Raw genomic sequence first — 22,184 nt, 5'->3', positions numbered from 1 at the left:
AGAGTGCTTAGTATATAACAGGATTGTGCTTTTAGTGATCAATTAATGTTCTGTTCAGTTCTATTCTGCTCTCCTTCCCTGCCCGGGAGGAAGACCCCAGGACTCTTCTCACAAGGAAATATTATGATCTGTTGTGCTCTGAACAAGATTCCCTTTCTCATTAGCACAGGGGTCTGTGCCCAAACCCAAGTGTGAGATCTTGCTGAATAGTTAGTCGCTGCCATGGTTGCCCCTGGAGTGATTGGACTGCCAGGGTTTGTAAAGCACCGGGGCATACTTGGAGTGTGTGAATGGCTTTGTGCAAAACTGAAGTTGCACTCTGTTCTTTTAGGGGAAAATGTGCCCATTAGAGTAGGGCCTGCAGAGGTCCCTCCTGCAGCAGAAGTATGGAGCTACCGCTACTCAATGGGCTCTGCCTGGGGAAGGCTCAGGATATGGTCTCTGGGCCCAAGGGACAGGAATCGGTGACTATAAACCACCAGCTGAGGTAGCAGCCACAGAGGGTCTGTGGAGCTACCATCTGCCCTACCTTTATTCTGTTCCGATGCCTCACCTGCACCTTGGTTGTCCACCCAAGAGCATTAACGTGAGTGTCTTGAAAGTTGGGAGAGGGCTTTCACCTTCACTGGGTGGGTGTGAGCTGTCTCTATATCATGACAATATTTCTAGGAGGTTATATCACAGGCTAGTTCTTTACCAGATTCCAACAGAAGGCCTATTACAGAAGCTGGAGATAGAGAAACCCTATTAGATCATCCAGTCTGTCTTTCCATACCAGTGCACTACTGCTCCCTGCGGTGCATTTCCTAGTGCTATGTCCCAAATGATGGGGCTTCCACCAGCTCCACACTCCAAGGTTATGTCTACACTCAAAACCCTGTAGTAGTGTACCGGCAGGTGCACCGCTGTAACACGTCAGCATAGACGTGTACTACAGCGCTGGGAGGGTTTCTCCCATCACTGCAGGTACTCCACCTCCCCAAGAGGTGGTAGCTAGGTCGACGGAAGAATTCTTCCTTGCCCTCTCTTCATCAGGGGTTAGGATGGCTTCACTACGTCGGTCAGGGGTGTGGATTTTTCACATCCTAGCGAGATGTAGCTATGTTGATGTAACTTTTCAGTGTAGACCAGCCCTAATACATATCACTCTCTGGAAGCTTGGATATTCAATGTACGTGTTCCCCACCTTAATCGCATCCATCTCTTCAGAAGAGAAGGTCAAACTAATTTGACTTGTGACCTTAACCTGGAAGGGAACCCGGCTGTCTTTTACTCTTGTTCCACACCGGATAAGCAGTATTGCACTGCAAAAGGCAGTGTGGTCTTGGGAACAGGATACTAAGCTGGGACTCAGGATACCTGGGTTCCATTTCTGGCTCTGGCACTGATCTGCTGGACTAGCTACTTCCCCTCTTGGTTCCTGTTTCCCCTCCAACTCTCTGTCCGTCTGGTCTGTTAACTCCTCAAGGCAGTCGTCCCCTTTCACCTAGTGTATGTGCAGCCCCTGGCCCAAAGGAGACCTGATCCTGGCTGGATCCTTTAGCTGGTACATGGATTTGTGTTTACAAAATAAATGCCTCTGTCCTAAATGTTTCTAAATCCAAAACTGGACCAAAGTTAAAAAAGCAAAGCTGTTAATGGTAAAATAGCCTAAACCTTCCACAGAATCCCTGCAAAACGACTCACATAATAACTCAGGCAACAGTATCCTCCTAGCTATTCCAGCACGCCCACCTGACTGTGCTAGCATGAATTCCTCCACAATGAGCACAGGAATAAAATGCATCACCACACACTGAAATGGGAAGAATAGGTTAACCATGGGCAGAGAAAGAGTATTGGAAACTCAGCAGGAAAGATCAAGAGAACCTTCTTTTCATCCACAGGCATGTCTTCTGCCTGTCACTCTGACATTATTTTTTCCCCTTTAAGGGAGATTTCCAGGGTACTTCCCCCTCGATTGTGTTAAGGAACTGGGCTGTAGTGACTGGTGTGTGGCAATTAGATCTGGATCCCAAGGGCCAAACCACCCAGCTCAAAAAGCTATCGATCTAAGACTGTAGAGTTGAGACCTTTCTCTGTTGGACCTTGCCACCTCCTCATTTGCACGTTTTTTATACCCAGTGCCAAAATGGGGGGGGAAGAAGGTTAATTTAGGGAAACATTGTGTGAATTGCCCTCAACGGACAATGCAGGGGACCCCAGAGGAGGAGACTGAAATGGGGGTGGGGAAAGGCTTTAGCCCAGCTGTTGAGCTCCAACTAGGAGAGGGAAATTAGCATGAGGGAAGGGCACAGTGTGTGTGTGTGTGTGCGCACGCGGAGGGGGGATGAGGAAGGGTTTCTCTTTCTTTCTCTCAGTGCTCAGTTAATCCTGCTGTCAGTTGGTGTTAAGGCAGCCGTCTAAACGCTGGATTCCAAGAGAAAGAGCTGCACAATACAGAAGGCATAGCAGAAGGGAGGAGAGAGAGAGAAAGAGACTAGAGAGGGAAAAAAAACAAATCTATGCTTGGAACTGAGGTTCTTTTTCGCCAATGCAAAAGGGAATATGCAGCACATTTTTGCCTTCTTCTGCACCAGTTTCCTAGGGACGGTGTTAGGGGCCAATTTCCCCAACAATATCCAGATAGGTGAGTTTGAGATGCTTCGGAGCTGTGGTTCTATTTGTGAGCGACTTTCCCTGGCAAGCAGCGGGGGGAATCTGACCAATTCATTCCCTTCGCTTGCAAAGAAAGAATGTGTATCTGTGTGATAGGCAGGGTGGATTTTGATGTGGCTAGAGCTGTGTAGGCTGCCAAAGGGATCATAATAGCAGAGATGTATCAATTCTTCTAGGGGGGAAATCAGTGACTGCACCGAAAAGTGCCTCAGAAATGGAGGAAGCAAAAAAACCTGTTTGTTCGTTTGCTAAGAAAAATACCAGGGCTGGTGCTCTGCATGTGGGGAGGGGGGGGGAAGAGACGGGGAGCGGGGTAGTTAAAAAAGCACCTATTGCCTTTTATTTTTGGCAAGGTTTCTCATGTCTGGAGGTGGAGTACCTGGCGGAGGAAACAACACTAGACCATCTCGGTTGTTGTTGTTGTTTGTTGTGAAAGAATAAGGCCAGAGCTAGTCTAGGAGGATGTTGCATTCAAATCTGTTTTCATTCCATTCCACTTGCTTTCCTTTAGTACTGGCAATTCCCCATGTCTTTGTCTCTTGCCCTCCCCCATTCTATAATGTCACAGCTTCTCTCATCCCTCCCCCACCTTATTATTATTTATTATCATTTTATTAGATGCAATTGGGTACCACATCTCTGCTCCTCTCTCTCCCTTGTGCATAGGTCCCTTTCCATCACCCCTCTCTTTGTAATGCCAACCGTTTGCTAAGCCAGTGAGTTAAAGCAACTCCTGGGTTGGTCCAGCTGCACAATTGGTGCATTTATTGCTGTTTATGCTTCTTGCTTTCCCCTTCACTTCCCCTCCCAGCCACTCACCCCCGGCTCAGGATTTATTCGACATCTCAAGCTTTTTTCCCCTTTAAAAAAAAAAAGATGGATGGATGCATACTGGCAGGTTGGTTTTCCTTTGGCAGCAACACTTAGGCATGATTTTTTTTTTTTGGTGCGCAAATGCCCCCTCCACACTAGTAGGAGATATAATCTGTGTTGAAAAATGTGCAAAGTGCTTTTCCTGCCAGTGGGCAGTTCTCTGCGCTGCTGGTTCCTTGCTGATTTTCCAAGCAGTCTGCTCGAGAAAGTTGTAATTAATCAATAGACCTTTTTCTTTTCATTCCATTAGTCACTATATCTCTCTGTGCTTCCTTTCCTGACTTGTCAATAAGGATAATAAGACTCCCTTTTACATTTGTAAGGACAGCAAGAAAACCCAGCTGTATAACAGTAAATATTAAAATAAGAGTTTAGAAGGAATCTAAACCCTCATGCTCTGGAGCATAAACTGACCTCTAAATATTGGGAGTCAGAAGCAAACTTTCCCTGGGGTCAGGTTATTCCATTAATGCCTGCTACAAGGTCTCTTACAACTTCCCCACTGTCAGAGACAGGACGCTGAGCTAGATGGATCTTGGGTCTGATCCAGTCTGGCAAGTCCTATCCGATTTGCTACCTTGTACTATAATTCCAGGGCTTGCCTGGGATCCTGGCAATCATGTCAGTGGGCAAATCCCTTCATGGTCAGATTTTTTACTGGTCTTGCAGGCTTTGTCTGTTGTCACCTGTTAAACAAAATGCTGGTCTTCTTGGTGCAGCAAACTTCATCCCTGCTTAGCAGCAGGTGGCCTGCCAAGAAGGCTTAATTCTCCGCCTTTACAACAACCGTCTTAGGAGTTCCTCTTCCCTCAGTCCCCAGCCACCAATTATTATTCATTCCTGGTCTGATTCTGCCGGCCTTACTCCTTCCGAGTAGCACTTTACTCCTTGAGTAGAGTAGCGTATTTGAATCCATTGGGCTGTTTGTGGAGAGTCGTGGGGGGCAGAATCAAACGTGGGCCTACAGACGGGTGCTGTTCTCCACTGGTTACGGGGGCGTAGAGAGATGCTGTTCTCCGCATAAGGATATCCTGACAGCACTTCAGTTCTTGTCCCTTACCCCAAATCAATTGGCTCAATCCCATCCTAGCCCCTGCCAGGCCGAGGGAAATGTGTGAGCTGGCATATTTTTGCTACGTGTCTGACATAAGGCACCCGCTACAAAAGATGCCTAAGCACATACCCCCTTGTTTCTCACCTACTGGGAAGCTATGGAGTCTAGCTGCACGCGAGTAGCATTCCTTGAGCTGGGGAGCAGTAGCTTCCTGTCAACAGACTGGTTGTAACAAACGAGCCTTGCAATGTGGATGCATTTAAGACCTTTGCTTTGTTTTGTTTTTTCTCTCTAGGGGGATTATTTCCTAATCAGCAGTCCCAGGAACATGCGGCTTTTAGGTTTGCATTGTCTCAGCTCACAGAACCCCCTAAACTGCTTCCCCAGATTGACATTGTGAATATTAGCGACAGCTTTGAAATGACATACACCTGTAAGTAACGGCTTTCCACACTCTCTCTCTCTTTTGTGGCTTTCATCCTGGCTAGTTTTTCATCTGAAATGAGGAACGTATGTAGAGGGGCTCTTGCTCCCAACTTGAAATCCTCCATCAGCTCCACGTAAAGAAACTCTGTACAAGAGATTTCTGATTCTGTTTGGTTTGTTTCAAGACTTGGGCATTAGGTATCTCTGCAATTGTTCACGAGATGTCTTACATTTTCTCTGTGGATGATTTTAAAGTGCTATGTGAAAACCTTGCTGTTACTCGCTGGTTCTTAATCGCTCCCCCACTTTTCATGTTGGGGTTTCGTTTCAGTTCTCGCTCCCATGTTTGTCATAGCCCTGATGTGACACTTCTGGGTGTGGAATGGGTTACTTAACAGAACACCTCTTTAGCCAGGCAGCATTTCTGGTGGAAGTAACAGACAGCTGTAAAAAGGGTGCTAGATGCAACCAGAGGCTGGATTAAAACAAGGGACGTGCCCAATAATGAGAAAAAGGGGAGAGGGCTGGTTTCAAATTCTGCCGGAATTATCAGTGCCATAAAAGTGTTTCTGAGAACTACCTCAGCAGAACTACCTCAGCAGAATGATGAATATGGCTTAGCTGCATGTTACTAAAGAACGCAGCCTATTGGACGGCTTCTCGTTATGTGGGGTGGTCAGGAGCAAAAAGACTGTATCGCCAGGTAATATCAGGATTAGCAGTAACAAAAGGAATGGAGGGAAAAAAAACCCGCAGTTCAAAATGGGAATACTGCAGGGCTCACCTCTTTGTATTGTGCAGCCCAGTGCTTTGTTAGAGAGACTAGAGCCTGTTGTGACTTGATGCACAAAGAATTCTTTCATTTGATCCAGTGTTATACTCGTTGCTTTCAATCCGTGTGTGTATTTAAGGACTGGCAGTAGGGACTGGAGGGATAGAAGAAAGCCTTCTTTTTGTGATTCCTGGTGCATTGTTATTGGCTAACGTTTGTAGTATCCTTTTGATTCACTGAAACACCCTCTCTGCAGTTTAGTCATGTGGCTAGCCAGATTGATATGGATACAAACTGTTCTCCTCTGCTAAGAAATGGACGGGGGGTGGGGGAGATGTTCTCTTGGACAAATAACCCAATACGTACAAGCAGAAGAATTAACAAAGCATTTCTTTGGAGGAAGGAGGGTTACGTGTTTCTATTGTGAGGTCTTCAAACGGAAGGTTTTGAAATCCTGGAATTCTTCAGACAGCGCTAAAAAAAAAGAGAGGGAGAGGTAATAATTTGGCCTCTTTTTCACTGTAGTAGCTAATGACTACTGTAAAGATTTTTTATTTTCCTTAATAGTCCTCTCTGAGCCAACTGGTAGGCTTCCATCAAGCCAGAAAAAAACTATTTCAGGTCAATTCAATGAGACTTTATTGGCAGAACAAGCTAAACAAGCATTGCCAAAGTATAAGAAAAAGACAGATCCCTCTGATATTTGTCAAAGGGGGATACGACCTACCCAGGAGAGGATTATGGGCTGCATTTGGGCTTGTCCATTCCTGATCTGGTAGCAGGTAGCTAAGCAGGACCAGTGGAATCTGATCTCAGGTGCAAGACTGTCCCACAGAATACTGTGTCTGATCTTCAGTCCTCCTCCCTCTGTACACCTGTCCCTGATGACTGTGTTTACTCAACAGCCATTAGTGATGACAGCAGGACCGTGCGACTATTCAAGCTTAGGAAACCCTGTATCATTAGTACACAGGGGGATGTAGGCTGACAAAGGCTAAATGAAAGTGAGCGGCCCCCCCCAAAGAGATGGAAAGCTTCACTGGCTGGATGTTATATTTAAGTTTTATGTAGGACACGTTGTCCTAGATCAGACAGACAAAGCGCTCCACGCAATCCAACTTCATTTAGTCTCCGTTGTTTTTTTTTTTAATTAAAAGCTTCCCAAAGTCTGTTCTCCAAGGCTATGGGAAGCAGCATTTGTTTTGCAGGCACAAAAAGGAAGTTAATCCAGTCATCTAGCCTGAAAGTAGGCTGTGATCTCCTGGTGAATTCCCCTCCTGAGTGCCAAGCCTAGACATCTGCAGGGTGGAAGAGCAAAGATCCCTTTATTTGTGGTGAATAAAATCCCCAAGTGCTTGGTGGACCTATCATTTTTAGAAAATAATATACATGTTACCGACTAAAGATACAGATTCTTTGTTCCCATGGAGATACAGAAGATGCCACTGTTTCTCTAACTTGAATTACCTGCATCTCCAAATGCTCTGTCTATGGTGCTTCATGTACCAAGGAGTCTAACATGGGACCTGAGTAAACTAATAGCTCAGACGCCTGCAGCCCTGCCTCATGCTAGAATTCAGTCTGCCACCCTCACCAGTGTCCTCGTGGCAATTCTAAATGAAAAATAAGTATTAAGAGTCGGCGGTCGCTGCAGAAGTACGAAGCCAAGCTAGGTAGCATGTGAGGCACTAACAAGGTAGCAGCATGAGGGCCTGGTGCAAGAGGACAGCTTGCAAAATGCATTTCATCCACCGTTTGTGACACTGTCTACTCTACCTGCCATAGAACTGTTTACCCAGTAAGGATGGATAAGCTCTGTTACAACAATTGGTGAATTCACTCTACAGGATGTAACCAGTCACCCCTGGTGATGTGGCAGGTAACAGTGATATGAAACCAGTATTGATGCACAGAGCCTGCACATCAGCGAGGATGTTGGATTGACAATTACGACCTAGTGTCCCTAAAGGCAATAAACCAGGTGGAATATCAGTCTGCTGCAACTGGTTGCCAGGCTATCAGTCAGCGACGATACAGCACAGCAATAATCTTGTGATTTTTGATGCATCTGAGTTGACATTTATGCTGTTGCAGACCAATATTGAATATTCCAACTCAAAGACATTGGTTAACTTAAAGGTATGTACTGTAAGAACTGTAACCCCCTTATCCTAACCCTGTAAGAAGAACATGACATTTAAAAAATATCCTCTACGCCTTATGGATCTATGAAAATAACCAGTGACTGTAATTTAAATTAATATCCAATAACCTCTCATTTCATGCATGTGGTTAATAACCATACTGGCATGCGGAAATTCACTGGGCACATTCTAATAACCATCTTAACTCTGACCCACAAGACATAGGGTAATGTATTGGCTTTGTGTTTGTGTCCGTGTGTGTTACATAGCCCCCACATGGCTGATTTACAGGGAGAATGTGGGACCGACCACTGTCATTAGTTAAAGGAGATATCCTACAGCTCAGATGGCAGCAGCTGTATTTGTACATCTTTTATCAAAGAGTGAGTTATTTTGGGAGAATACTAATGTTACAGCCCACCTGACAACAGAAGTATATTCCAGTGAGAGGTTAGTATAAAGGGCAAAAGGGTGATATTATATAGCAGCAGGGTTTGTACTGGAATTCAGTGGCCCAAAAGGTGATATAGAACTTTCCAGTCACCTTCAGAGTCCCGAGCGCAGATTCCGGCTGTGGTCATAATTGGAAATGAATGTTGTGGTCTCCAGTGAGCTTTGTCTGCATCAGAAAACCCACCACGTACTTTGTGTTGGGACTGACGGTCCGTGTCCGCTCAGCAGGAGCTACTGCAGCTCAGACCTGAGCGGTATTGGTGGAATTGTGCGAAATGCCAGCTCCTGGAAAGGCAGAGTGCTGCAGCTTAGGACTCAGCTACAACTGCATAGCCAAGTGCAGCGCCAGGCTGAACACAAGTATTGTAGCAGGGATCAAAGGGCAATAACCGAGTTGTGTACAAGAGGTTTGCACTGAGCCTGCCCCTACTGAAGGTCAGTTTTCAGCTAGGCTTCTACTAGGTCTTCATTGATGCATGAGTAACCTGCTGGTGAGTGTGTGTTACAGATCTCCCCTGTGCCAAGGATATGAGCTGTTACAGCCCCACATTACTGAGCAATGGCTTTTAGCTCATGCTTTTTGCTCTGGAGGTGCAGTGTTCAATCTCTAAGGTGTCAGTCAAGGATGGTGGCCATCACTCATGCACACCACCACTTCCAAGTAAAACCAACTACTGAAAAGTATTAGCATTTGCACCCCTATAGCCCACTGGAGCTAATGGGTTTTTGTTGGTGCAAAGGTTAGCCTTTGTGTGTGCCTAGGTACCGGGCAATTTAAAGGATGGACACAAGCATTAGCATTCGTGGCATGGCATGCAGGTGTTTGCACATGCAAAGTGCATGAATTTTCAGCTGCATGTGCGTGGAGGCTGAAGGCTGAAAATCCAGACCATAATACTTCGTGATATCATTCTCCATCTGTGTGTGTACAGTGCCCATCGCTGATTGGGTGATCCTGAATGGGTACTGCTACTGGACTAATAATACTATTAATAAAATCAGTGATACTTTAGAAAATGAAAACAAGAGGAATGGGTTAGTGTTGTAAAACTACATAGCAGAACCAATTAAGAAGAGTTCTGTCCTGATCTCTCATTTTTTGATTAGGTTCTTACCTATAATGCCAAGATAATTTGATAGCAATAATAATATATAAAGGACTAACTACACACGAATGATTTTGTTTGTTTGCTTGAGATACCCATTTGCATATAGTGCTTCTGTACCTTGCTCTTCATCTCTCAAATTACCTTTTTAGAGGAAGGAAGTAAGACACACATTTTAATGTTCTCAAATGAGGATCTAAATGTGATTTAATTAAACAATTATTGTATGTTGAATTAAAAATCCCTTTTTGTTGACAAACAGAGTGGTCGCCATTGCTCAGAATGGTGCTGCTTGTAATTATTCCAGCAGCAATCAATTAAAATGCAGTTTTGTAATTAAACTTCCTCGATCCCGGAGAGGCCTGTCCTAGGATACTATGTAAATTTTGCGGTGGTGTATGGGTGGTGGGGATTGAGTAGTGCTATAAAAATAATGTAAACAGCGTACTTCTGCAGTGGTAGATATGCCTACATAACACGATCTAAACCAGCAGAAATACCTATTTAATGATCAAATGACATTGACTCAATGCAATAGCTGCTGCGAGTCAATGCCTCTCTTTAGATTTTATAATATGATGTAGCCAGGTGTCTTCTGTGAACAATGGAGCATTGTCAACTCACATTTAAGTCAATGGGTGTTGATGGTGCTCGACACCCTGTGGGATCGGTTTTATATTGATTAAAAGCCAATGGTTGTTAAATAAGATGTTACCACCATACAGTCAAATCCACGCATAAATGGGGTAGGTAAGAGCTGAAGGGGGTGAATTTTGCCAAAAATCTGCAAAGAGTGACTTCCAGAAGAGAGACAGCTTAAACTCTTCCTAGATCTGCCAGAAAGCAGTTGCCTTCTAGCTCCCGTGAGCGTGATACTATCATATTGCTTCTGCCCACAAAATCCTGAGCTGGGACCTCTGCTGGGGGAACATGCAGGATATGTCTACCAGCTGGGTGACTGCTAGTTAACTGAGCTTTTGCTAGTGTCTGGCCAGCAATTAGCAACAAGGATGGGATCTGGTCCTTTGTGCTGCTCCCAAAAGGAGAGGAAGCTCAGAAGACATGCACAGAGAAATTTGCTTTTAAGACTGCTGCCGCCAGTAGGGGGAAAACATTTGACATGTCTAGTATAGTCTTTGTCTAATCCAGGAGTTGGCAACCTTTCAGAAGTGCTGTGCCGAGTCTTCATTTATTTCACTCTAATTTAAGGTTTCATGTGCCAGTATTACATTTTAACGTTTTTAGAAGGTCTCTTTCTATAAGTCTATAATATATAACTAAACTATTGTTGTATGTAAAGTAAATAAGGTTTTTAAAATGTTTAAGAAGCTTCATTTAAAATTAAATTAAAATGCAGAGCTCCCCGGACCAGTGGCCAGGACCCGGGCAGTGTGAGTGCCCCTGAAAATCAGCTTGCATGCTGCCTTTGGTGCCATAGGTTGCCTACCCCTGGTCTAATCCATCTATATGCTTAGATGGCCTCTGTCACTAAAGTGTCTGAACACCAGCAGACTGGGAGAATCCCTGTTGGAATCTCATCTGGAATAATCTGTAAGCGGTATGGACAATACCAGACTGCCGTTTGGCAGACATGACACTACACTGTCTGTTACATAGTGTTAAACCTCAGTGAATAGGGTTCATAGAGTCAGGTTTGTTTGTTTTCTTTTATCAGAGGACGGGAGGATATTTATTTTCTGAATGATGGTGTTGGTTTTCCTTGCGGGCAATAGGAGAGGTGCCAGGACCGTGGAGAAAAGCTAATGTGACAGCCATGATTCAGAAGAATTATAGTAGGAACAGGGGGAATTTCACACCTGCAAATCTAACCTGTCTCCTGGGATGGATCCCAGACATTAATTAGTGACAAAAACGGGACAAGCCTTGCATGGGTAAAAGTTGGCCAGGCAGCATTTATAGAGGGGATTTCAGAAAGAGTAAGCAGTGGTGCAGTTATGTCCTCTGTGTGCCGATCACTTTCCACTCTTTGCTCACCCCCTTCTCTATCTGAAATGGTCTATAAAAGAGACACAACTGAACAATTGAGGCCTAGCTGTTGCGTTTGGTATATTAAAAAGCTCTCTCTGTGTGTTGAAATCCTAATGAGGATATTACAAAGAGTGTCATAATGAGTTTTTTTTCTGCCCAAATCCAATAGAAATAATTATTTTTAAATGTATATTTTCCCTTTTAGGGCTGGAGATTCAAACGCAACAGCACTGTGCTAGTGCATAGACTCATAGTAATGTAGGGCTGGAAGGAACCTCGCGAGCCACCAAGTCCAGCCCCCAGCGCTGAGGCAGGACCAAGTAAACCTAGACCATCCCTGACAGGTGTTTGTCCAACCTGTTCTTAAAACCTTCAGCAATAGGGATCCACAGCCTCCCTTGGGAGCCTCTTCTAGTGCTTAACTACCCTTATAGTTAGAAAGTTTTTCCTAATAACTAATCTAAATCTCCCTTGCTGCAGATTAAGCCCATTACTTCTTGTCCTACCTTCAGTGGACATGGAGAACAGTCGATCCCCATCCTCTTTAGAACAGGCCTTCACATATTTGAAGACTGTTATCAGCCCCTTCCCCCCTCCCCCTGGTCTTCTTTTCTCAAGACTAAACATGCCCAGTTTTTTTAACCTTCCCTCATAGGTCTGGTTTTCTAAACCTTTTATCATTTTGTTGCTCTCCTCTGTACTCTCTCAAATTTTTCCATATCTTTCCTAAAGTGTGGAAACCAAAACTAGACACAGTACTCCAGGTGAGGCCTCACCAGTGCCAAGTAGAGCAGGACAATTACTTCCCATGTCTTACTTACAACACTCCTGTTAAGGCTGATATCACTCTGAGATGTATTTTTTGCAACTGCATTGCATTGTTGAATCAATTTGTGATCCACTATAATCCCTAGATCCCTTTCAAAAGCACTACCGCCTAGCCAGTTATTCCCCATTTGTAGCTGTAAATTTGATTTTTCCTTCTTAAGTGAAGTACTTTGCAGTTGTCTTCACTGAATTTCATCTAGTTGAATTCAGACATTTTAAAAAAAATTATTAAGGTTGTTTTGAATTCTAACCCTGTCCGTCAAAGTGCTTGCAACCCCTCTCAGCTTGGTACCATCTGCAAATTTCATAAGCATACGCTCAATTCCATTATCCACGTTATTAATGAAAATATAGACGAGTACCGGACCAGGACTGGAATATTGTGTGCAGTTCTGGTCTCCCATGTTTAAGAAGGATGAATTCAAACTAGAACAGGTACAGAGAAGGGCTACTAGGATGATCCAAGGAATGGAAAACCTGTCTTATGAAAGGAGACTCAAAGAGCTTGGCTTGTTTAGCCTAACCAAAAGAAGGCTAAGGGGAGATATGATTGCTCTTTATAAATATATCAGAGGGATAAATATCAGGGAGGGAGAGGAATTATTTAAGCTTAGTACCAATGTGGACACAAGAACAAATGGATATAAACTGGACACTAGAAAGTTTAGACTTGAAATTAGATGAAGGTTTCTAACCATTAGAGGAGTGAAGTTCTGGAACAGCCTTCCAAGGGGAGTAGTGGGGGCAAAAGACATATCTGGCTTCAAGACTAAGCTTGATAAGTTTTTGGGGGGGATGGTATGATGGGATAGCCTAATTTTGGCAATTAATTCTTTGATTATTAGCAGATAAATATGCCCAATGGTCTGTGATGGGATGTTAGATGGGGTCCGTTCTGAGTTACTACAGAGAATTCTTTCCTGGGTGCTGGCTGGTGAGTCTTGCCCACATGCTCAGGGTTTAACTGATCGCCATATTTGGGGTCAGGAAGGAATTTTCCTCCAGGGCAGATTGGCAGAGGCCCCGGAGGTTTTTCGCCTTCCTCTGCAGCAAGGGGCACGGGTCACTTGCTGGAGGATTCTCTGCACCTTGAGGTCTTTAAACCACGATTTGAGGACTCAGACATAGGTTAAGGGGTTGTTACAGGAGTGGGTGGGTGAGATTCTGTGGCCTGCATTGTGTAGGAGGTCAGACTAGATGATCATAATGGTCCCTTCTGACCTTAAAGTCAATGAGTCTATGAGACTGACCCCTGTGGCACTCCGCTAGACACACCTTCCCAGTTTTAAAGAGAACCATTGATAACTATTCTTTGAGTATGGTCTTTCAACCAGTTGTGCTCCCATGGTTATAATAAATTCATCTAGACCACATTTCCCTAGTTTGCTTATGAAAATGTCATGTGAGACTTTGTCAAAAGCTTGACTAAAATCAAGACAGGAGAAGCAAAAAATGAAACTAGTCTCAGCCTAGCTGCAATGTCCAATTTGAGTGATATGCCAAAAAAACAAAAGAAAATGAAAACCTTATGTGTAAAAAGTGAATTAAAATCTTTAAAACCCTCCCAGCTGGAATTTTCTAAGGTGTTACATTAGTAACACAGATAAGAATTATTTTATTTTAACATCATCACTTGGAACAGAGGTAGCTTTGTCTTCTCATCTCAGAAAGTCACTTATATGTACTTGGTGCCAGAGTGGCTCACAGTGAGAAGGCAGGGAAAGCAAGTGGGCCTTTAAGGTGCCCCCCAGCATGAGGAAGGGTATCAGAAAATCCAGCCACTAGCAATCCAGCATCTTCTCCTCACAGCATATGTCCAAATAATACATATCCCTGTTAACATCCTATATACTGTCACTGTCCCTTGGTCATATGCTGACCCGATCAGCCGTTTGCCTGCACAATAACACTGTCTAGTTGATTTCCTTTCACTGCTCTGTAATAGCCATACCCAATCAATCCCTCCGGTGCACTTTTTAAAAAAATGTTTTTATTTTTTCTCAGTAACTTCTACCCCTCCTCCATCCCCAAAACTGTTCACACTTCAACCCTTGCCTCACCTAGCTCCAGGGCTACAGAAAGGCAATGTGCTTATGCTGCATAACCCTGACTGATCTCTTTGAGAATGTGACAGCAAGAGGCAACAAGGAACAGATGCAAATTACCATGCTGGGGCTTCAGCGAGAGGGCCTTTTTCTAGTTGTGCAGACAAAATAGAGTAGTACAAACAAGACTGATGTCTGAGGTTAGTAAGTAATGGTCAGCTGATGGCAGGGGTCTTATGTGGCTACAAAAAAAAAAATCTTGGCTTTGACTAAATAACTGAGGTCCTGGAATTGTGGTAATGGAGACAGAGTAGAAAGGTGATGCGAGGTCACAGGCTTCAGGGACTGCTGTTAGGCCCAAAAAACATTTTCTGTGACTTAGAGGCAGTATGCAAGGAACTTGCTTGCCAGGGGTGGAGGCTATTCCCCCATCCCCAACTTTAGTTTGCCCTTCTTTACTTGGGTAACGTTTCATTGAGCAATATAGATAAGCATAGTATTCAGCTGTGGCTTTCCTGCTACCTGCCAGCACAGCTGATGTCCCCAGAGCTCCTGAGCCTGTTTGTTTTGCATCCAAGCAGCACTAACATACCGCAGAAGGCTTTGCTCACATGAATGGGTGGGAGTGGAGCTCTTCTGGACTGTGTCAGCACCCTGACAGGGGAGCAGCAAAAAAACAGGTGGGATTGGTGGGAGATGAGAATTCAGAAGAGATCCAGGAGGCAGTAATGCATGGAGGACAGTAGAATTCTATGGCTGAGGAGAAGATAGGAAGAAATGCTAAGAGAGATGGGGTAGTGCTAAGAAAGGAGGAAGGGCAGCAAAAATGGAGGGACTGGTTGCAGTGGTTATAGCTGTGTTGGGAATTTATTGACTGTGATTTCTTCAGGGCCTGATCCACAGCCCACTGTAGCCAACTGAAAGATCTGACTTCAACAGGCTTTGCATCAGCCCATAGTCCCTTGCCTCCCTCCCACATACGTACACAAAGAGGAACCTGTGCCAGCTGCTCCATGCTGGGTGCCTCCTCTTCTCCCTCACCACCTGGTGCTGTAGGTTGCTGGGTTTGGAGGGGACAGGAAGAGAGGTGAGAGGTCCAGTCAGGTTCTGCTGGATCCTCTCCTCCAGAGCAAGCCAGCATGAGTTCCGGCAGTAGTTGGCTTCCTCCCCGGGAGTTCAGAATGCTGGCTCAAGGGAGTAACAGGCACCACTGGAGCCAAACATCAGCACAGAGGCAAGAAGCCTCCAGCAATTCCCCCAGGATGTCTAGGTGTAGGGAGTGGAGCCTGCCAAGCCTGGGGCTGGGCTCAGACCCTGCCCCCCCACCACATAATAAATGCAACGGAACTCCAGACTTGATACCCCATAACACCCCCAGAGTTACCACACTGCCCCTGTCACCGGAAGGGAACTCTGGGTACAACAACTTGCTCTCCATCCTCTCTTCAGCTGCATAGTGTTGCCCTCAACAAGCCCTCAGAATCCATTTTACTCAAATTGGTTTCTAGAGGACTACGCCCCCTTCCTGTCCCAGGAGCATTGCTGCCCCCAGTCCCCCTCCTTCAGTCCCTGCTCTCAGTCCTTTATTTCGAGGCCATGGCTACACCCCACTCTTTGAGTGAGAAGAAGAATAAACTAATCTAGAAACACCATCCTGCAAACAATGCAATGGATCCAAAGGCTCCACCCTCACGTAGTCTCAACGTGCGGCCCCCGGCCACAAGGCATGGAAACCTGCAGGTATCGCATTAGTGGAGCAGCTGGAGCAGCCACCACTAGGGAGGGACACTGCCTGCACGAGGACGCCAATAAAATGAGGATCTGTAACTTGGAAGAATGTCATGTAGTGAAGATCTGGTGCAAAGATGACAGCCATGTGGATTATGCCTTAAGCAGGAGCACACCACAAGAGAGGGGGCTTAGGCATGAGCATGGACAGAGGTTTAAGACCCTCTGTAGAGTGCATGGCACCAGTTAGGGAAAGCAAACAGAACCAGCAGAGGAAACAGAAGCTCCTATTAGAAAGCATTGTTGTCACTGTAACAAGGGCTGGGCTGCTGAGATATGCTGCAGCCAAGAAGGAGGTCTGGCCTGTAGGGAGTTCTTTGTTCAGAGGATGATTAATGTATTTAATGAACTACAAAAGGAAGTAATGGATGCTTAAATCACAGCTATGCTGAAAAGACTGTTAGAGAGGGAGGGGAAAACCCCCGTTGGTTTCAGGCTGGAAGCTCAGTAGCTATATCCTTGTAGGTCAGCAGACTAGGAATGGATTATGCAGACTTCCCTACCTCATCGTCCTGAAATGTTATTAGGTTGTAACAGCTACCCTGTTGCATTTAAATTAAATGCATAGTTAAGTGCATTTAGCTGAGTTAATTTGAGTTACCTTAGTCTCCAGGCTCTCCCAGTCCTGGTGCTGTTACTGATTAGACATTGCCATCTTGCCAGTCAGAACCCACTGCTGAGGGTGCGTGACGTGGATGGCTGCTGTCCAGGGGCTGGCCTGGTGTCACCTCGCTCATTTCCCATGGAACCATAAGTGGAGTGTACAGGAAAAGGGACAGGCACCGAAGGACAGGGCGACTCAGGAGATTGCTATCTAGGATGCAATCTTTCATCATCCAACAAGACTGGCAGTGGTCAAAAGTTGTTACCGTCTGATACCTGTTTGGGAGCCCACAGGTAACATGCTGGTGAACTCAGTCTAATTGCTAGCTGCGAGTTGCCTATATCGTGAGATGTTATCAGAATGTGATGTCAGCCTCAGCAGAGAGACCTAGAAGTGAATGTGTAGAAGATCCTGTTCTATCTTCTGTAATTCCACCAATACCTCCTTGGCGGGAAGCCTACGTGGACCCTCCCCATGCTGTATCTGTCCTGTGGGCTAACAGGTCTTCAGCATCAAGGGGCTAGCAAGCCATCGCTTAATCCAGGGATCGGCCACTTCCCACAGCCCCCATTGGCCTGGAGCGGCGAACTGCGACCAGTGGGAGCTGCGATCGGCCGAACTGGCAGACGCGGCAGGTAAACAAACCGGCCCAGCCCACCAGGGGGCTCACCCTGGCGGGCCACGGGCCAAAGGTTGCCAATCCCTGGCTTAATCATATAGTTACCTCATTCATTAGATTCTGGGATTACTGACTGTGTAATCTAAAATTTTTAGCACTGGGGGAAATTAACCATTAGAGCAATTTACCAAGGGCTGTGATAGATTCTCCATCAGTGGCCATTTTTAAATCAAGACTGGATGTTTATCTAAAAGCTCTGCTCTAGGAATTATTTGAGGGGAACTTGATGGCCTGTGTTCTACAGGAGGTCAGACTAAGTGATCACAATGGTCCCTTCTGGCCTTGGAATCTAGGATAAAACAGGAGCCATCCAACTGAATAATTATAAATAAATGAAAAGTACTAGAACCATTTTAAGCCTAGTATCAGAGGGGTAGCCGTGTTAGTCTGGATCTGTAAAAGCAACAAAGAATCCTGTGGCACCTTATAGACTAACAGACGTTCTGCAGCATGAGCTTTCGTGGGTGAATACCCACTTGCATCTGAAGAAGTGGGTATTCACCCACGAAAGCTCATGCTGCAGAACGTCTGTTAGTCTATAAGGTGCCACAGGATTCTTTGTTGCATTTTAAGCCTAAACTCTTAACAGGACATTCCAGATGGAGCCCTCCTTGCTCGTTGGTATCGTGCCATCAGTCGCTACGGTGCAAACTCACTCCCTGCCCTGCACAAAGCCCTTGCAGATAGAGGTGTTGTGGGGGGCGCTGGGTCCACTTAACTATGAGCTTGATAGCCCTTCTCCAGCAAGCCCCTAATCCTCTCTCTGTGCCGGCATGTGCCGAGCTGGTGTGGAATACAGCCCTACAGCGCACAGACAGGCCACCAGCATTTCAGAACGACCACTGAGAGGCTTCTCCCAGCAACAGCACTGTGGTCTTCTCATGGCCTTGGCTGTGTCATAATGGCTAATTTCAGGAACAAAAAACGTGCACCAGTGGCAGCAGATCGATGCAACAGACAAAGAAGAAAATCGTGGGATGTGGGGGTGATATTTTGATACTCCAAGCTCATAACTCTTTCAGGCTACCTGCTAGGAACCGCTCTCTCGGTCATCTAGCATTTCTGTATTTAGGGAAGTTCTAGACTCAGCACTAATCATCCAATCACCACCATTTGTCTATTCGTTTTAAAATAGAAACACCATTGTCCTCTGGCAGGCCAGGAGGGACATTCTCCCACCTGAGCCTTGCTGCTCATCTGCAGTGCATATACTGACATAGTGCCAGGAGTCCAACTCCCACTGAGGGCACTGCATGTGGCAAGGCTGCAGTTTGTGTGCTAGAAGGGTCCCTGTCGGTGCTCAGCTGTGCACAGCCGGGTTCCTGAATTCCTGGATGCTGCCCAGAATCTTTCACACTGCTTGAAGAGTTCTGAAACACGGCTGACGACTGAGCAGAGATGACTGCGCAGAAATGGGGAATCCCCTTTGGAAGACGAATGGCACCTATAGGGGGACCTGTTGAGGAAGAGAGGGATAGATGGATGGGGCAGAGAAGAAGGAAGGAATCTTTGCCCATAAGCCCATCTACATGCTCCACCAATTCATTCTTCAGTGCTTAGGGCACAAAATTTGGCCTGAGCCTTAAACTGAGTATAACACTTTTTAAATTTCTGGATACTTTACTAAAGGAAATAACACTACCTGGCACCAAATGTTTCCTTTCTTTTTCTGCGAGCAGCAAAAGCCTGTATAAAGCAGATCTAGACTGAATGATTCACAGTTCTGAGATCTTAACATTTCTATTAGGGAGTGAAGAATCCATATGCTCATGGAATATTAATGGCTTATATCAGTCTCTCCAGAATGGTCCCATCCTTTTGCACATGTGCAGGGTCTGCTGTTGTTCTAAGACGTGTTTCCCTTTTCTTGGCCTCTCTCACGTTTTTTCATTTTCACATGCTCGCTGCTGTAATTGTATTTGCAGGCATATAATAAAGATACACTGGTCTGCTTTTGCTGTCATTATTTCATACAGATCTCTCTCTCTTTTCTTGCTCCCAGGCTGTCATGGTGTTTCCCTGGGATCTTGTAGGCTGGACTCAGAGGGAGCCTAAAAATGTTAGTCTGTGGAGGATAGTCCTCCAGATGTTCACCATAGTATATTCAAAACACAACCTAGGTATTTGACTGTGTAATTCCCACTGGCTTTCATAGGAGTAGCACAGCTAAATCTCTGTGCACTGCTTTGACTATTTAGGGACAAACATCTTTTTTTCTTTCCAAATCAGAGTCTTGCCAATGGGAAATTTAATTTCTAAGCTAGCAAGTTTTGTGCAGCCATTTGAGATGGGTCAGAACCAAACCCCAAAATCCAAATGCTCCTGGGAATTTTAAGGATATTCAAAATCTGAATCCACTCTGGATCGGAATTTTTAATGGCAAAGCCATAACCCTGCATCCAAACACACCCAAACTTTGAGGTGTTTGAAATCCAGCTAGATCCACATTTCCTGGCTTGAATCCATCTCAGGCAAGAATTCATGGTGCTTCCTAGCCACAAAACCAGCAAAGCAAATACAAGTTAGTAAAAAACTCTGGTCCAGGAGGCCCAAGACTGGGGGCTGGTGCACTGAGGCACGTTGGCATTGCTTTGTGGCATAGAAAGAGCAGCAACAGGATAGCAGGAGCTGCTGCAGCTCATGGTTGATGTATATTAGCATCAGGATTGAGGTGTACAGTAATTCCTTGCTTAACGTTGCAGTTCTGTTCCTGAAAAATGCTACTTTAAATGAAATGACGTTAAGCAAATCCAATTTCCCTGTAAGAATTAATGTAAATAGGGGGAGTTAGGTTCCAGGGAAATTTTTTTCACCAGACCGAAGACATTATATATATATACAGTATACATTTTAAATAATTTTAAACAAACAATTTAATACTGTACTCACCAGTGATGATTGTGAAGCTTGGCTGAGGCGGGGTCGGGGCATGGGAGCTTGCCCTGCTCTGCCCACCCGGCATTCCTGCTGGGGAGTGGGGTCAGGAGCTTGCCTGCTCCCTTACTGGAATGGTGGGTGGGCGGACTGGGGTAAGCCCCCACACTCCGACCCTGCTCCCCGGCAGGAGCACTGGGCGGGCGGAGCGGGGCGAGCCAAACAACCTTAGAACAGAACATTGCGTGACTTTAAACGAGTATTCTCTCTAAGAGATCAGCAACCTAATAACGAAACAATGTTAACTGGGAGAACTTTAAGTGAGGAGTTACTGTACCGAGAATGCTGTGGGGGGAATATTAGAACGTGCTGTAGCCTAGGACTGAGGAGCATTGTGGCTGGAGTAATGTGTGGGGTAAGCTTGGTCCATGTTTTTTCCTTGCTATTCCTGACCACTGCAGAAGTGACTAGTCCTTCACTTGCAGCAACAGTAAGTTTTACACTCAAAATGTTCCGGCACAAGAAAGCAGTATCTGACAGTATCTCTTTCCTGAAGAGCAGTGACTGGAAAGAATGTGGAGGTTGGCTTCATGTCACTCCTTTGTCCTCTTTTCTCTTCTTTTCCTGGTATTATGAAAATGAGAAGCAGCTGTGAGCCCTTCAATTCGCAAATGGAATTGTGAGTGCCGCTACCTCTGCTAACAGCTAATTTATTACCAGGTGGCAGACAGCTTCCGCTGTGCTGCTACAATCCATTTTGCTTAAAGATGCTGCATGGAATTGAAAACAATTTGCTTTAAGATCTGGCACAGGGGCCAGCCGGGAGTTTGTGCATTCAGAGGGACGCCTCTCTCGCCACCTGGAAGCCTTTTGCTGAATCAAACAGAATGGGACATGTGTGCCCATGCCCTGGGGCATGCGCAGAGAAAGGCACGTGGTACAATGACACAGAACGCTTTCTTCTGCAAAGCTGAAGACCATCACCGCACTGGGAAATTCTTTAAGTGAAGCTGGGCGGGAGGGGAGTTGTTTGTTTTTATTTTCAACTGTGTCAGAAATATTGGTGGGAAGGTTGGGAAGTAACTTTGGCAGATCAATGTTGCACTGAGACAAAACCATAAAGCTATAGCGTGGAGGTGCTGAAAATGCTCACTAGGAATATGATTTTTGCTCAAAATACAGAGATGCGTGAGCTGATGGAATTTTAGGTTACATTATCTTTGCCTCAGCAGCTATGAGCTCACCCCAAAGTTTCTTGCAGTCATTATCACAGAGCTTCTTGGAATAGGTGATAGGGAGGAAGAAAGTGCTGGGTTCTCGAAGTACTATACATGATTCCAGGGAATTTGCTGCCACAGAGGTCAATGGGAGAGCAGGTAAAACATGTTCAGTTGTCACTAAGCTACGCCACTGAAGCAGGGACAGGTGAACCACATGGTATCTGGGGAAGGGGGATGGGGGGGTGAACCACTTGAGCTATTTTTTTCCACATTTAGCTGGAGTTTTCAAATCTTTCTTCTGTAATTTAAACTCATGAATTATTCCTAGAGTAATCCAGGGTTCTGTGTTTGAAGTGTGTTTTCTCCCTACAAGGAAGCCTGTGTTATAGGTGCCTGATCTTGCACTGTTGACTTCATTGGATGCAGGATCAAGCCCTATATTAGGGACAGAAGATGCCATATGCTCCTCTGTGCCCCTCTTTACTTTGTTTGCAGTTGCAGTCATTTGCTGCTTTTTTCCACCCTGCTGCAGTTCATGTGTGTGACCAGTGCCAGCTTTAGGCACTGCGGGGCCCGATTCGAAACAGCTGCAGCCGAAGACAGCGGCGGGACTTCGGCGGCAGCTCAATTAGCTGCCGGTGCCTTTGGTAGCACGTCAGCGGAGGATCTTT

General features: G+C 45.4%; 1 protein-coding gene across 7 annotated transcripts in view; it reads left to right on the top strand.

Moving 5' to 3' along the window:
- The first annotated feature begins 2,323 nt into the window (after positions 1–2,323).
- The window catches only part of GRIA1 (glutamate ionotropic receptor AMPA type subunit 1), a 159,940-nt gene continuing 140,079 nt past the window's right edge, over positions 2,324–22,184 (top strand). For 6 of the 7 annotated variants that reach the window (XR_005583659.1, XM_039484516.1, XM_039484517.1 and 3 more), the window contains exons 1-2: positions 2,324–2,629; positions 4,881–5,018. Coding sequence is in view for 5 of the 7 variants with exons in the window: in XM_039484516.1 (XP_039340450.1) it covers positions 2,548–2,629; positions 4,881–5,018 (220 nt within the window). In the remaining 2 variants the exon portion in view is untranslated. Of the gene's footprint in view, positions 2,630–4,880; positions 5,019–8,594; positions 8,816–22,184 lie in introns of those variants that run through there. The other variant, XM_039484521.1, reaches the window with a different exon arrangement.

Source organism: Mauremys reevesii, linkage group 8 (assembly GCF_016161935.1).
Source record: "Mauremys reevesii isolate NIE-2019 linkage group 8, ASM1616193v1, whole genome shotgun sequence".
NCBI classification, from domain to species: Eukaryota; Metazoa; Chordata; order Testudines; family Geoemydidae; genus Mauremys; species Mauremys reevesii.
This window is presented reverse-complemented; position numbering and strand designations above follow the sequence as displayed.